Source organism: Coffea arabica, chromosome 10c (genome assembly GCF_036785885.1).
Source record: "Coffea arabica cultivar ET-39 chromosome 10c, Coffea Arabica ET-39 HiFi, whole genome shotgun sequence".
Lineage (NCBI taxonomy): Eukaryota > Viridiplantae > Streptophyta > Magnoliopsida > Gentianales > Rubiaceae > Coffea > Coffea arabica.
The window spans coordinates 49,959,751-49,975,436 of NC_092329.1; the positions used below are offsets into that span (position 1 = coordinate 49,959,751).

At 36.8% G+C, this 15,686-nt stretch overlaps 4 protein-coding genes and 1 long non-coding RNA gene across 5 annotated transcripts; 4 read left to right on the top strand and 1 right to left on the bottom strand.

Annotated features, from left to right (window-relative positions):
• Positions 1 to 710: 710 nt before the first annotated feature.
• On the top strand, positions 711 to 1,635 carry LOC113713817 (probable calcium-binding protein CML44). The gene has a single exon (XM_027237604.2). The coding sequence runs from the start codon at positions 1,045 to 1,047 to the stop codon at positions 1,513 to 1,515; it is 471 nt and encodes a 156-aa protein (XP_027093405.1). The 5' UTR covers positions 711 to 1,044; the 3' UTR covers positions 1,516 to 1,635.
• Positions 1,636 to 2,347: 712 nt separating this feature from the next.
• LOC113715121 (probable calcium-binding protein CML44) lies at positions 2,348 to 3,205 on the top strand. The gene has a single exon (XM_027239293.2). It carries the CDS (start codon positions 2,490 to 2,492, stop codon positions 2,973 to 2,975), a length of 486 nt encoding a protein of 161 aa, XP_027095094.1. The 5' UTR covers positions 2,348 to 2,489; the 3' UTR covers positions 2,976 to 3,205.
• A 309-nt stretch (positions 3,206 to 3,514) lies between these two features.
• Positions 3,515 to 6,141, bottom strand: LOC113713485 (BTB/POZ domain-containing protein At4g08455). Its single transcript, XM_027237214.2, has 2 exons — positions 5,727 to 6,141; positions 3,515 to 4,129 (listed from the first exon to the last, which is right to left on the bottom strand). Exons 1-2 carry the CDS (start codon positions 6,000 to 6,002, stop codon positions 3,662 to 3,664), a joined length of 744 nt encoding a protein of 247 aa, XP_027093015.1. The 5' UTR covers positions 6,003 to 6,141; the 3' UTR covers positions 3,515 to 3,661.
• A 5,554-nt stretch (positions 6,142 to 11,695) lies between these two features.
• Positions 11,696 to 13,996, top strand: LOC113714185 (zinc finger BED domain-containing protein RICESLEEPER 2-like). Its single transcript, XM_027237979.2, has 3 exons — positions 11,696 to 11,858; positions 12,765 to 13,861; positions 13,955 to 13,996. The coding sequence occupies exons 1-3, from the start codon at positions 11,696 to 11,698 to the stop codon at positions 13,994 to 13,996; spliced, it is 1,302 nt and encodes a 433-aa protein (XP_027093780.2).
• A 294-nt stretch (positions 13,997 to 14,290) lies between these two features.
• On the top strand, positions 14,291 to 15,070 carry LOC140015613 (uncharacterized). The gene is made up of 2 exons (XR_011822254.1): positions 14,291 to 14,441; positions 14,819 to 15,070. It is a non-coding gene; the product is annotated as an uncharacterized lncRNA (long non-coding RNA).
• The last annotated feature ends 616 nt before the right edge of the window (positions 15,071 to 15,686 follow it).

Consider the following 15,686-nt stretch of genomic DNA (forward strand, 5'->3'; position numbering starts at 1 on the left):
CTTACAAAAAGGAAATCGGTAGGTTATCTATTTAATATAAATTAAATATTTTTAAAAAAAGAAATGACCCATAAAGCATTAATTCTTTATAACTTTCATCCATTAGATGAGTAAAGTATTGGCTCTTTATGAGTATTTTATTTTGAATCATTTAATTTATGTTAAATACATAAATGTTTGTAACTAAAATTGAAAAAGTATTATATTAATATTTTTACGGAAGGAAAACTGGTAGGTTTTGTATTTAACAAAAATTAAATATTTGAGAGTAAATACAAATCATCAAAGTTTATTAATTGTTAATTGATTTGTAGTACTTTGTCATTCATTGGACATGTAGCACAAAGGGCAAATCTGGTTTAAAATTCTAATTTCACTCCCTAAAACAATATTTTAATCGTTTGGACTGAATTTGCAAAGGAGTAGTAAGTTTAGGGGAGGTTAGTGCAAGTGTCAGAAACTTTAGGAGAGGTTTCTGCAATTATCCCAAAAACTTCTATAAATAAGGGGATAGCCGGATAGTGATGAATGTTAGGTGTTCAAAAGACAAAAGTAATACCTATCTACAACGTGAATGGGCAGGAGGTCCAGAAATAATAGAAGTTGTGCAGAGCACCCATCTTCTTTATCTCCATTGCTTCACGTAAAGACAAACTAAAATTTGTACTTGGGATAGAGATCTGATCTTGGCGATCTAGCTGATTGTGGTGCAAACGAAAAAAAATCTGGATGCAAAAATTGTCCATTCTGAAAATCTTTTTCATAGGAAACTTCCTCCAAGCTTCCTCCTCACCGCCTAAGCCACAAGATGAAACTCAGGTCTCTTGCCACATATCCTTACAGATCCGTACAAGAGCAGGACAACAAGATTTCCTTGGAAAAATTCCAACAACTCATCATTCAGCTTAACCCTTTAAATATTACGCTTTCTTTAAACATTATTGTACTCACAACAGCATTAGCGAATAGTGATGCGAAAGCAGGCGTTCTTTCTTCTATATAGAGTAGTCCATCTGCTTCATTTCTAAGTCATAGATAGTAAAAATGTCTTCAGTTAAACTGTTTGATTTGCATCGAATTTTCGACAAACTCGACAAAAATGGCGATGGCCTCGTTAGCCTAGAGGAGCTAATGTGGCTGCTCGATAGCATCGGCGTCCGTGCTAATCAAGACGAGCTTGAGTTACTGATAGGTAAAAAGAGTCTCGACCCTATTGATTTTGTGTTCTTTCACGACCTTGTCATAAAGGGCTACAATCTTGATCAAAGCAAGAAGCTGAAGGAGAAGGAAGAAGATAGCCTTCTGGAGAAGGATCTTGCCAAAGCTTTCGAGGTTTTCGATTCAAATGGTGATGGATTCATTTCCAGTGAAGAGTTGGAGAGTGCATTGTGCAGATTGGGATTGTGGGATGGTGGGAAGGATTGTAGAAGCATGATTAATGCTTATGATACTAATTCTGATGGGCAGCTTGATTTTGAGGAGTTTAAGAATATGATGTTGGTTTCCAACTTCTAGAAACTTGCTGTTCAAGATGTACTATTGCAAATTTGTCCATGATTTTCGTATGGTCGGCTTTTGCCTTGAATTTAATGCCAGACAACAAAAGTCCAGAGAAACTTGTTGGTTTTTCCTTTCCTTTCTGTGTCTGCTCTTGCTTTTTTTTTTTTTTTCTTTTCTTTTCTTATTTTTTTTCTTCCCCTGGCATGTATTTTTAGTATGAACTTCTTTTTGTTGATTATTGGAATCTAAAGAAGATGAATAGGTGGCATATGATAAAGAGAGACGTGTAAAATGATATTCTGGTGCTCTTTTTTTTTTTGTACAAAGGTGCATAATTGTACAAAGCTAAGCATCTTTGCTTTTAATTTCTGTATAATATAGGTCTGAAATTTTACCCAAGAATTCATATTCAGTGGATTCTTTTTGGGGTAAGTCATATTAAATGAAATTATAAATGACAAGAGCTAAAACGTGCTAAGGGATAGTTGGAGTTTTTCAACTAGATGTGGACTAAAAACAGAACTCCACTCCTCAAACTTCTGACCAAGAAATGTCAAATAATTCCTGTCCAGACATCCTTACTTGCTCCGTACAAAGCAAAGTATTGTCTTCGAGAAAACTCTAGACTTTTGTTACGGACGTGTGTTGTAAATCAAATCGGACAAATTAAAGAACTTTAACATTATTGTCTTTTCGAGCAGATATTTCCCTTGACGAAACTTCTTGCCGACTTCCTCGTCAAATTTCAGCCACATAAGTAACACAAGAGGGGTCATCGTCGAGACCAAATTTCGTACAGGCATGTACAAGAGTTTTCTGGAATATTCGGTTAAAATTAAAGAGTCTCCCTCCAGAGTTTCTGTATAAATTCTTCAAGCTACCTGAGCAAAATGCAGGTATCATCCAAATATCGAAGCATTTCACAGAAGTGAGCGATTCTTGATTTGCTTAAGAAAATTTCTTCATTTCCCTTTACAATCTGCAACAAAATGTGTCCCATTAACGCCTCTAATTTGCATCGGATTTTCGACAAGCTGGACAGAGATGGCGATGGCTTCGTCGGCGTTGACGAGCTAATGTGGCTTCTGGAAACCATTGGTGTCCAAACTAGCTTGGATGAGCTCGAATTATTGGTCGGCAAAAAGGGTTTTCTGGACTCGATTGATTTCTTGTTGTTTCATGATATTGTCATCAGTGGGGAGAATATGGATGAAAAGAAGTTCAGAACAAAGGAGCAAGAAGAAGAAGATAAGCACATGGAGAAAGATCTTGTCCAAGCATTCGAGGTTTTCGATTTGAATGGAGATGGATTCATTTCCAGTGAGGAATTGCAGAGCGCATTATGCAAACTGGGATTGTTGGATGAACAGTGTGGGAAGGATTGCAAGAGTATGATTAACGTGTACGATACTAATTCTGATGGGAAGCTTGATTTCGAGGAGTTTAAGAATATGATGTTGCATTCTGATTCTTAGATAGCGTAGCATACCAAAAAAGCAAACATTACTTTTTTTTTTTTTTTCTTTTAAGTGTAAGCGTCAAGTTTTGAAGTCGCAGTCTTGCATTTAACGCTCTCTTCGTTCGTCTGTACCGTTCAATTCATCCCTCTCTCGAAAGCAAACGTTACTTGTTTAGGTTGTAATCTGTAAATTGTACATACCTTAGATTACTTCATGCTTACAAATGATTCCTTTCTTGGCTAGAATTCATGATTCTGTTAAGTTGCTGCATCCTACAAGTAATTCTCATATGATCAAACCATTGTCGGGTGCACAGTACCAACTAGCGTTAGCAAGTCAATTTCTGCACGTTAATTTGCCCTACCAATACCATCCATGACAACCCGAGGGATGACTTTCAACGTAAAATATGGAAATGGGTCCAAGAGGATAGTTAAAAAGAACAAAAAATTCTCATTTTCAAGCCATACCCAGAGTAGGCCGTCACTAGAAAAGAAACGCTCTGTTTCAGTGGACTGAAAAAGGCAAGGGGTTTGGGATTTACAAGGTTTGAATGAAGAGAAATCAAAACATCCTGAAGCTATCCACTTAATAAGCAATTTACATTAGAATATATATCTACTTACATTATTGTTCATAGAACCAAAAACCTAGTTCCTACTCTATTCCATTTCGTCTCATCTGCCAGACTGCAAAACCATCTATGCCTTTGGCGTAGAACCTTTGTTTGCCGCAGTGTTGACCTGTTTAGACAGATAAGCTTCATAGAATTCCACAACCATGCGGGGTTCCTTCTCGACGAGTTCGGCGTACTCTTCCCGCTTGCGTAGTTTCTCCATGTTGTCCATGATCAGTGATAAGGCAGCATCAACCAAGCTTTTGGCATTGTGCTGGTGAGCAAAAGCGTAGATTGGGATTGAGTTCTCCCAGCTCAAGTTAGATATCAGAAACTTCTCACAGTAAGTCTTCAGATGTTTGACTTGGTACTTTTCAGCCAATACCAAGAGGTCACAAGCCATGTTCACATCGAGACAAGCTTCTGCAGTGTACAAGTAGTTGATGAAGGCGCGAAGGGCATCATATGACACATCACAAATTTTAATTGTTCCGCTGAGGCTTTCCTCCATCTTAATTTCCAGCATGGCTTTGAAAACTGGGGAACGGCTGGCCTGTTGCAAAACAAAATTCTCAATATCCTTGAGATAAATATGTTTTAACAGCTTTTATTGAACAGGACATTGTGGTGAATTCGTTCAGAGAAAGATCTCCAGGGTCAAGTGAACTTCTCAGGCTCTCAAATTGATGAGATTCAGCACCAAGACATGCTAAGCAAATAACTAGCAATCTGGCCATATGTCCTCAAAACACCAGAATACATTCTTCTATACATACCATAGTAGCTAAAATCATGGTTTAGATTGACCTAAATTCTCTTTTAAACCTCAGCCATCAATTGAACATCTTCAACCAAGTTGAAACTTTTGTACTGATCACGTCATACATGCTGGCCACTCTTTAAGATCACACACGAAAAAGATAAATAAAAGGAAATAAAAATTAATAAGTAATTAGATTCTGCATAAATCTTCTATTGACGGATCCTAAAACTTATGCATGAATCTTCAATTACTGTCACCTGAATAACCACGTTCCTACAAAAAGATGGCTTATATGTTAGCACAACACATGAACAATTTAAGTAATGAATTCCTCCAAATTTTATCAAAGCCAAAAGAGTAGCTCATGCAAGCAAACAAGCACCTACTTTAACAGGGCATGACCAAACAATACTTTGAATTTTATACACTAAAAAGGAAAAAGGAAACATGTAGAATACTATGTTGGTTTAAAATTACATGAGAAACAGGCACACATGTGGGAGACGGGATCGTTACCTTTATTTATTACTAAAGAACATTTTAACCTGAGCATTCTACTTAAAGCCACAGCTCCTACTTCCAACTGCAGGTAGGCAACAGCCAAATACTAATGACTCCTCCTCCTAAACCAGTCAAATCTGAAGTCTTGAAATTTATCTAATGGAACCGCATTACTCTATGCGCATTCCCTGGTCTTATTTCTGTGACATCAAGTTGTCATAGTGATTTAAAACTTTAGATTAGCCAAGATTACCTAATCAGAGAAGTTGGCATCATTACATTTGGCAAAGTTCAGGCATATCATCAGACTACCATCCAAGCAACTCTTTAAATACATACACATTAAGCACCACTATTATATAAATGCCAAATTGAGCGAACAGACTTAAAATAATGTCAAATGTTACACAAACATCATTTACAAATGAGTTAAAGAACCTTCTTTTTCTTCTTTTTTTTTTTTTTTATTTCATGGTTGAACTAGTCAAGCCATAACAAACACAAGTTTGACTAAAGATAAACACATTTTCAACCAGAAATATTTAGGCACAGCTAGCCCATTCACCACTGCTTTGACTGGATGTACCCTTCTAGATTGTGCGAGCAATTATGCATACAGTACAACCGCTTAAAAGATAACAGTTGTTCCAGAGTCAAGAGTACGAAATTGTACCAAGCGCATGCAGTAATTGTACCATTTTCTTTATTATTTGTACTTTCAACCAATGTACAAGTATTTGAAGCGTGGACTAAGCATACAGTTCCAACTTTTGCAGCATTGCCCTTCAATCATTTCCGCTACAAAAAAGTTCTAACGTACTTCAAGCAACAACCCCGAGCATGAATCATTGTACTACTAATCTAAAGCCGATCAAAAAAAACTAACCAGAACGGCCCGATGGGCGGGGACGGGTACGGGCTGACAGGAGGCGGTGGAATGGTCATCAGAGGCGACCAAAACGACGTCGGTGAAGAGAGGAGGGGAAAGGAGCGGGGGGCCCCAGAAGAAGCGGAGGAAGTTGACTTTGGACTTGAGGTCGTCGATCTCACGCTTGAGCTCTTCCTCGGTCTCGCTGGCCTCCTCGTAGCATTCTCGGCACGTGCCGGCGTCACGTGACCAGTACTCCTCCTTGCACGACAAGCATTTCATCGTCTCCGCCATCTTTTCTTCTTCGTCTTCGCTACTGCCGTCGCCTATTGAAGGGAGATGACGATGACGATGACGACGACGATGATGTAATTAATTAGGACGTTGCTCGTGCAGGGCATCTAGTAGTGGGCCGAAGGGCGTTAGCGTGGAGCGTCAACAAGTTTAAGGACTTTTTGGTCTTTTCATTGGCTGAACCGCAAGGCATATATTTCTAGCTAGTCTGTTCCCCTATTTTTTGGTTAATGAAATATTTTAGGAGAAGAAAATACCCCACTATGCTTTTACCAGTTGCTCTCCCTGTTTTGTCTCTTTAGTTTATTCAATTTTTCCAACTCTTACGCCAGTCCTAAATTGTTGTACTATTAATAATGGAGGAAATTCTAAACAGTGACGATTCTATAAATGCGATATGAGTATAAATGATTGAATGAATCTTATATATACTGATAGTATATATACTATCATGATTGAATGTATAACATATGAACAAAATTTAGATTTTAAATTTAAATGAGTTGTCATACATTTAATGATAATTATGTATATATTATCGGTGTATAAAAGATTAATCCTAAATTATTTAGTAGTTCCCGAGTAAAATGCTAGCCTTCGTGGTTTGGAGTTATTTATTGATTTTGGACTTGTTAATCATTCTTTTGGTCAAACTTTACAAGTTTAACCAATGTTATAGTAGTGAGTAGTGTGTTTGGATTGAAATGATTTGGAAAAAAATAATTTGCTTCATAAATCTCAATCACTTTTTTATCTTTTCAATTACCTTTTTATCTCACATACATCATATCACAAAAATACTACAGTAATTATCTCAAATAAATCATCTAAATAAACTCCTATCCAACCAAACAAACACATACTAGTGTTTTCTTCTTCTTTTTTGGTTTTGGTTTTGGTTTTTAAGATTTTATAGTAAAAAAAAAAATGTAGAGGTCTCCACAAAAATAATGCATAATAATCACTTACCATGCCTTGGGGCTGAACTATTTGATTTTTGTAATATACTTGTGCACTGAACTACTGATTAACCAATATTTTTTCATAGACATTTTTTGTGTCTATGTACACAAAATAAGCGTTTACATTTGTTTCTATATATGCAAATATTTGTTGATCCATTCGTAGGTAAGCTGCGCAGATTTAATTCTGCAGTATAGTATCCACCATAGGCTATATATCCTCTCCACCATCTTACAAGCTGACCATGGGATGAATGAATTTGGTCGTGCTTGCTTCCTTTTTCAAGTGCCATAAAAATGCATGCAGAAAGCTTGATCAGGTCTTTGGTAAGTGCAGTATTGGTCGGCATTTTCAGCCATCCAGTAAAATTCCAACACCAGCCCCTGTCCTGCGTCGAAATTAAAACCCAGTTGTGATGCTCTCCAGATTCTTTTAAATGGTTCACATTCTAGGCACAAATGTGAATTTGATTCCTCCTCGTCAGGAAATTGACTTAATTTCTTTTAGTCAAGATTCCTATTTGACGTGCAAAGTAACTAGTTTCCTAATTGGATTTAGTTATTTGAAGTAGTAGTCAAGTAAAGCCGTATTTAGCTAGAATTAGATGCTATTTTTTACTCTATATGAGTTTAAGAAATAGTATTGGTTTCCAATTGTTATTTGATTTTTTGGCAGTAATGTTCTCTATAAATAGATAGATTGGCATACTACAAAGACACACAAAGAAAACACAAGGGGCATCAAGTAGCCTTATATATAGGGTGTGAGAGAGGGTTCTTGAGAGATGAGAGATGGTATATAAGGGTTGGACTTGGGTTCGAGTTGTATTCTTGTATAGGGTTTTTCCTCTCATAATAAAGAACAGGTTTCTCTCTGTGGATGTAGGCTTAATGGTAGAGTCGAACCACGTTAAATATTGTGTGTCGTTTATCTTTCATACTTGTGGCTTATTTGCTATTAAATTGTTATGCATTTGATATCTCAATATTATTTATTTCGCGTTTGGATCCTAACACTCCTTATATCCATTCATTATTGGACAATAGGGATTTGATACTACAACCTCCTATTTTAAAAGAGTGCTAAGTTGTCAGGACAAGAATTGTGAGAGAGAGTCACCAAAAGAAGAAAAGAAATGACCTGTTGTTGCAGGCAGGGATAGACACCATATTACCTTCCGAATGCTTATTTTCAGCAGCATCTTGTTCTTGATTTACAAAAAGAAGATTGTGAATTTATGCACACCTGTTGTTGTTTTCACGCTTGATGATACTTTTTTTTTTTCTTGACATAAAAAACTAATGGTTTCAAAGGTAGTTTTGTGAATTAATTTAGTACCCACTCGTAGATTTTTAAGCACTTCGAGAAAAAAGTTAAGGTGATAGGGTGGAGGGAGGATAATGGAGGCGAAAATGTGAGATGTAGGGGGAAGGTGTGGGGGGGGGGGGTAAGAGACCGATGAGGAAAAGGGCAATGGAGAGTGGCGGGAAAAGGCAGTTGATTGGAAGGGAAATTGCTGTGCGAGTATTTTTTATATTTTGGGGTACTTTTTGTGTGCGTGTGGGAGTTTAGATAGTTTTAAGATTTTTTTTGAATGTTTTTAAGAGAATTATTATGAATGGGTGTTTTAATCAAACAAATGAATAATTTAATGTTTTTCCAAAACAAAACAAACAAACAGAGCCAATGTCATTTCAAAGTCTTTATGATATTTAAAGGATTATACAATTATAAAATACCCTTGCAAGTAGAGAAATTGGAACGTCAAACAGATCCAAAGAAGTAGTAATAATTCGATTTTAAAGAAAGTAAGACTTAAAAAAAGATTTCATCAGCTTAGTGTAAAAGAAAATTCCAATTTCTTTAATAACATTATCATGACACAAAATCACAAAAAAATGATGAATAAATTTTAGAAAGAAAATGATGATAGAGTAGGTTACAAACGAATCAAACTGCTCACGAGCAACTCGAGTTCGAGCTCGATCAATATCGAGTGGGAGTTGAGTTTGAATTGACAAAGTCGAATTCGAGTTCAAAAATACTCAACTCGTTAACTCGCGAATCGACTCGATTATATATATATAATTTTAATAATAAAATTATACATATTTAATATTTTATTATTTATTAAGAAAAATTATTATTTTAATTATTTTTTAAATATAAAATAATTATTTTTTTTAACTCAAACTCGACTCGAATTTGAGTCAAGTTCGAACTCGAACTTTATATTGAGAACTCGTCGAGTTCAAATTCAAGTTTCATAAAACTAAATTAAGTCTCGATTCGATGAGGACAAAATTCGACTCGACTCGGATCTTTTGCAAACCCCTATGATGGAGCAATGAATGACAAATGACAACAATACAAGAAAATTTCTATAACCACCAAAACCATGACCCATATTATATTATTATATCCTCTTTTAACTGGCTACTATAAGTAAACCATCATATTAAAACAGGCGATGAACGATCAAGAAGTCAAAGACAGATGACCTTGTAGCTGTGGGTATGTTCAGTTGCTAGGTCTGTCAATTAGGCCTGCTCACGACTCAAGCAGCTCGCGAGCAGCTCGAATCAAAGCTCAGCTCGAGCTCGGTCAACACGAGCTCGAGCCGAGCTCGAGCCGTTCGTCAAGACACACGAGGCGAGATCGAGCCTTCATTTCTTAGACTCGATAGCTCGACGAGCAGCTCGTTTGGCTCGAGTAAATGTGAAATTATAAAAATACCCCTGAATCAATTAAAATTTACAACTTTCTGCACACTTGACTCGGAGTCTAAGCCACAATCGATTTCGGCCACAGTAGTCTAAACTTTCCTCCTTCCTTCGATTAGGTTAGCTTCTCTCCGCCGACCGACTGTCCCAAACTCCCACTGCCGTCGCTGCTACTGCTAGCTCCCTCTCCAGTCTCCACTTCCTCCCACTTCGGCTTGCTTTCCATTGCTGCTGCTGCTATCTCCATCTCACCACTTCCTCCCACTTCCGCCACTGCCATCGCTGCGCAGTAGCTCCATCTCCACCACTTCCGCCAGCTCCACTTCAGCAACCTCCAAGCCGCGCAAGAATCTGAGTGTGCAACCCACTGACGGACGAGGATCTGGAAGGCCATCTCCGGGTTTTGTCTAAGCTTTTCCAGTGTCGCAAATGTGCCACCCGCTGAGCCCATCTCCACCACTACCTACCGTCATTCTCATATCAGTCCACTGGATTTTGTCTCTAGATTTTGCAGGTATGTACTGAGGTTCTTTTCCTTTTCCTTTTCCTTTTTCTTTGGAATCTGGAAGGTGATCCACTTTGCTCTGCTTTGAAGTAGTAATAACAAGGGGTAAATGAAATTCGATGTCATGCTTTTTGGTACTGTCTTGAAGATAGTTTGCATTTTCCCCATTTATTCTGTAATTTATGTATCAGATGTTACATCCCTGTAATTCTCGAATATAAGAACTTCTTTAGCTTTCCTCGTACCTTACTGTGAAAAGGTTAGCTTTTCCCCTTCTACTTTTTTCTGGGTTAAAAAGTTTTAAGTGATTTTTGATTTCGAGATTGAATTGCTTAAGATTGAGTGTCGATGCAGTTATCATTCCATAAGATTGGATCCACTTATTGTGTTTGTTTCGCTACAGAATGTTAATTCTATTTCAGACATTTAGACTTGAAAATTTTCTCCTCCATCTTTTCTTTCTTTCACAATTGCTGCAGATTTATCTTCAATTTAATAAAAATTTTCAGATGATACTGTCTTGATATAATCCCTGTAATTTACGTATCAGGATGTTGGACATTATTAGGAACTAAAATTGCGCATTTTGATTTTGGAGAACTAAAATTTCATAGTAAGGTTCAATCTGATTGAGTTTTTGTCCAAAAGCAGTATATGCTCAGAACTAATCTAGTTAAATCACCTTAAAACCAGTATCTCCTGGATTAAAGTAAAACTTTTCTTGGTAATCAAAGGTTAGACAATGTAGGCTTTCTAAATTTTAGAATCCAGAGCCACTATAGTTCAGAGAGGAATTGCAGATGCTGATTGACATCAAGCACATTTCGGACAAAAAACGTAGAATCCCCAAACAGATAGTATTCTGAATGCCTAAAAAAATAGTTTAACATCTATCCTTGGCCTTGCTATGATATTAAGGCCATGCGTTATTATAACTAGAACAATATGGCAGGGATTGAAGGAAATCTTGATGGTAATCTAAATAATAGTAATCTCTTTCCCTTTGTTTTTGTCTATTTCTGTGCCTATATCTTGAAACATACATTCTCTGTGGCCATATATCATGTTTCATAAGACAGTCACATGCAAAAATGCTTGCTTTTCAAGGTCCCAAAATTCCAGCTTTACTGTTTAACTAATAAACTCAAAGCATAAATGTTGCAATTGTCTAAAAGAAGTATACTACAATCTAACCTGGACTATCACACTCGCACACCTGGACCGTCAGGGATGTGGAATTTCCTATAAAGCCCAAAATATACTACGACTACATCATTATCCAACTCTGTTAGGAAATGTAACTGGTTGTACCAGATTTTGTCCATTCCCATGCTACATCCCAAATGTCTACCATGAGACTTGCTGTACTCTTGTTTCTTGAAAATAATTACTGCTACTAACTTGTTTACTAGTAATAGTAATCTGTTTTGGGACTAGAGAATGCTGTTCATGTCCTTTTTTTTTCTTTTTTTGGTATAGTTATAAGAAATTGAGAATATAAAATGGATACGCCCAACCAAGAGCAGTCTTCAATTATTAGATCAGTTGGTGATTCCGCTAGTCCAGTGAATATCACTGACAAGGGAATTGCTGTTAACATTGACGAAGAGTTGGAATTATCTCTTGGTGATGAAGAATTAGGGAGTGAAGATGAAGCATTAGAAGGTGATACACATACAACCACTCAAACAGTTGTGGAAGAAGCTGATGTGGATGATGGCTTGCATACTTTTCGGAAAAAAAAAGAGGATTAAAAAATCAGTAGCATGGGATGACTTCAAAGATGTTGAAGTTGGCCAAGCTAAAACTCTTATGTCGGAGTGTATTCATTGCCATGCAAAAGTTCAAGAAGACGAAAACTAGTACAATTTCAAGTTTGCTGAGGCATAGGAAGTCATGTGCTATCCGATTGCAAAAACTCAAAAAAGCAACACAACAAACAAAGATCAATTTCCCATCTGCTGATTCTGCCGAAGCTTCTCAAACCTACCTTCACTCCGAGATATTTGATATGGCAGCCATGAGAGAGGCTATTGCTGAATGAGTGGTTATGCATGAGCATCCATTTTCAATTGTGGAGGAAGAAGGCTTCAATTTGATGCAAAAAAGAGGGATGCCGGAATGGCAAAGAATCAATCGGACTATGAACAAAAACGACTGCACATCAGTTTATGAAAGAGAGAAGACAAAATTGAAGAACCAATTAAAGAAAGTCAAGAAAATTAGCTTGACTACAGATCTTTAGAAGTCCAAGAACCAAAAAAATGAGTATATGGTCATAACCGAGTATTGGATTGATAGCAACTGGCGATTGCAGAAACGGGTTCTCAACTTTGTGCACGTCCCTCCTCCACGTCGGGGCATCCAAATTGCGGATGCTATTTTCAAGTGTTTAACGGATTGGGGAATTGAAAGCAAGATTTATACAGTCTCAGTCGATAAATGCCTCAAATAATGACAGTGCACTGAGATGTTTGAAGGACGCTTTCTCCCGAAACAAGTGTCTATTAGCAAAAGAAAAGTTGTTTCATGTGAGATGTTGTGCTCATATACTGAATTTGATGGTTCAAGATGGACTTAGTCAAATCAAGGAAATAGTTGGAACAATCAGGGACAGTGTGGAATTTATCAATAAGACAGATGGAAGACGCTTACAATTTGCTGAAATTGTACGCCAGGTGCAGTTGCCAGAAAAAATGCTAATTTATGACTGCAAAACAAGGTGGAATTCTACTTATGAGATGCTGACTTGTGTACTGAAGTTTCAAGATGTTTTTCCAAGATACAGAGATAGAGAGCCAAATTATGATTTCTGTCCAACCTTGGAAGATTGGGAAAAGGTTACAAAAGTTTGCAATATTTTGAAAGCATTTTGGACAACAACTCATGTGATATCTGGTAGTGATTATCTTACAGCAAATTTATATCTAAATAAAGTTTGTCGGATTAAAGTACTACTAGATAGTAAGGTTAATGATGAAGATGACTTTGTCCGGTCAATGGTGCAAAAGATGAAGCTGAAATTTGATAAGTACTGGGGAGAGTGTAACTTGTTAATGTCTATAGCAGCTATTTTGGATCCCAGATGCAAGATGAGAGCCATAAACTATTGCTTTCCATTGCTTTATCCTTCACATAAAGTGCAAGGCAATATAGGCAAGGTTCGACAAGCCTTGTATGACCTATATGATGAATATGTGGAGATGCATGTTTCAAGCCAAAGTGGATCATCTTCTCAACCACTAATCGGCAATGATCATCTAACCAAGAGCAGCAGTAGTGCATCTTCGTTAGTGTCTCATGTTTCGGGTATGAGTGAATTTCTGACCCATATTGCTACCGTTGAGAGTGTTCAACCCGTCAAGAATGAGTTGGATACCTACTTTGAAGACGGTCTCCTCACAGCTGCAGATGATTCAACGGTAGACATCGTGAATTTGGATGCCTTGAAGTGGTGGAAAGACACAACAAAATACAAGATTCTTCCCAAGATGGCTGCTGATATTTTAGCCATTCCAATAAGCACTGTAGCTTCAGAAGCTACATTTAGTGCTGGGACCAGAGTAATCGACTCATACCGTACTTCCTTGGCTCCAGAAACTGTGGAAATGTTGATGTGTGCTGGAAATTGGTGTCGTAAGCTACACGGGGTGAAAAAAAGGGAAAAGGTAACAAAAAAAATAAAATTATCACACATAATATTTAAATTCGATCTTACTATTTCTTAATTTCTTTTCTTTTATTTTTTTTTGTTTTTTCAGAAATTGAAGGATAGACAAGAGATTGTGTTGCCTATTTCTTGACTTCAGAGATGTTTGGGGTAATTTACCTTTAATTTACCTTTAGTAGTAAAACCTTGTCTAAACTGCTTCCTTCATTTTCTTTGTATTACTTTTCATGAACCTTTAATAGACTCTCTTAGCCCCTTGTTATCTTTAAATCATCTCCTGGATTTACCCTTGGATCTGAAATACAAAGTACTGTGCATGGCTATGAATGGGTTGTGCTGACAAAGTACTCTCTTAGCCCCAAGTTTGTATAATCTAGTATCCTACTTATCTTGTACAATATCTTTCCTGAGTTTTAAAGCTATTGGTAATAACAGCTTTTTTGTGCCAGCTCCAACTCCAGCTTGCTCATTGTTGATTGGATAACTAGTGGCCGTTAGGGAAGAGGTGAAAAGTGGGACTTTGAACTTTTACTAACAGCATTTTTCTAGAAGCTGATGAGCCTTTGTTTCTTGACACGGTATTGTCATCCTCGAGCCATGTTTTTTAACTATGCTAGTATCATTGTGTACTAAGCGTGTGATATTGAAGAGAGTGGTGAAACTGAAGTATTTTAATCTTATAAGAAATTTTTATTTTTTGAACTATTGCTTGTAATAGATTCATGTCAATCTTGAATATCTTTAGATTTTGGTGGAATGTTGTATTTCTTTTTTGTTTTAATTGCTTTCGAGCTTTTGTGGGGCAGTCGGCAAAATGGACAATAGGAAAAACAATAATCCTGTTACCATGTGCTTCTTTGCTGCTTTAGGTGAAAAAAAAAGGAACTATTTTCGTTTGTCTTCACATCCTGCTATCCAAATAATTTATTCACTATCTCGTATTCTTGTTATGCAGGTATAAGTTCTTTTCTTGGCAGAATGCAATTCCAATTCTTCTACAACTTCTTGCATTAGTGAAATGCTTGTTTAGCTGAATTTTATATTGCTTGATGAGGTTTCAAAGTGTGGTTCTTTTCTTCTTATGATGGCAGAAACTGTTAATTTGTATTAGTGGATAATTTTGGAGAATTTGTATTAGTGGACATTTGGAGAATTATGATTGTATTAGTGCTGTTTCGTGCTTAAATTTTCAGAAATTTTTGAGCTATTTTCGAGCTCGAACTCAAGCTCCTAACGAGCTTAAATTTCCAGAAATTTTTGAGCTATTTTCGAGCTCGAACTCGAGTTCTTAATGAGTTAGAAATCGAGCTGCCTTCGAGCTTCATGCGAGCCAGAAAATCGAGCACAACTCGAGTTATTCTCGAGCCGGAATTCGAGCTAAGCTTGCGAGTCATAAACGAGTCGATCTCGAGTTTTCCTTTTCCTACATCGAGCCGAGCTTGAGCTCTATTTTTCGAGTTCGACGAACTCGAGCTCGCATATAAACAACCCTAACTCGACTTGATAAGTTCAAAACTCGACTCGATTCGGCTCGTTTGCACCCCTACTGTCAATCAGGCCTAATGAGCTGGGCTTTTACAAACTCGAGCTCAACTCATTTAATTTGCAATATTTTCAAATTTCGAATTAATAAATGTAAAATTCATATTCAACTCACATAATATTCGGATTGTGAGCCTTATTCAGCCTTAGTTTAAACTCACTTATTACTCCTTAATTTTTTTAATATAATTACTCTAACTATTACGTTGTAAAACTAATTTAACATTTACAAGACTATAATATTAAAACTAAACATGAACAAATATTGATTCTTAAAAAGT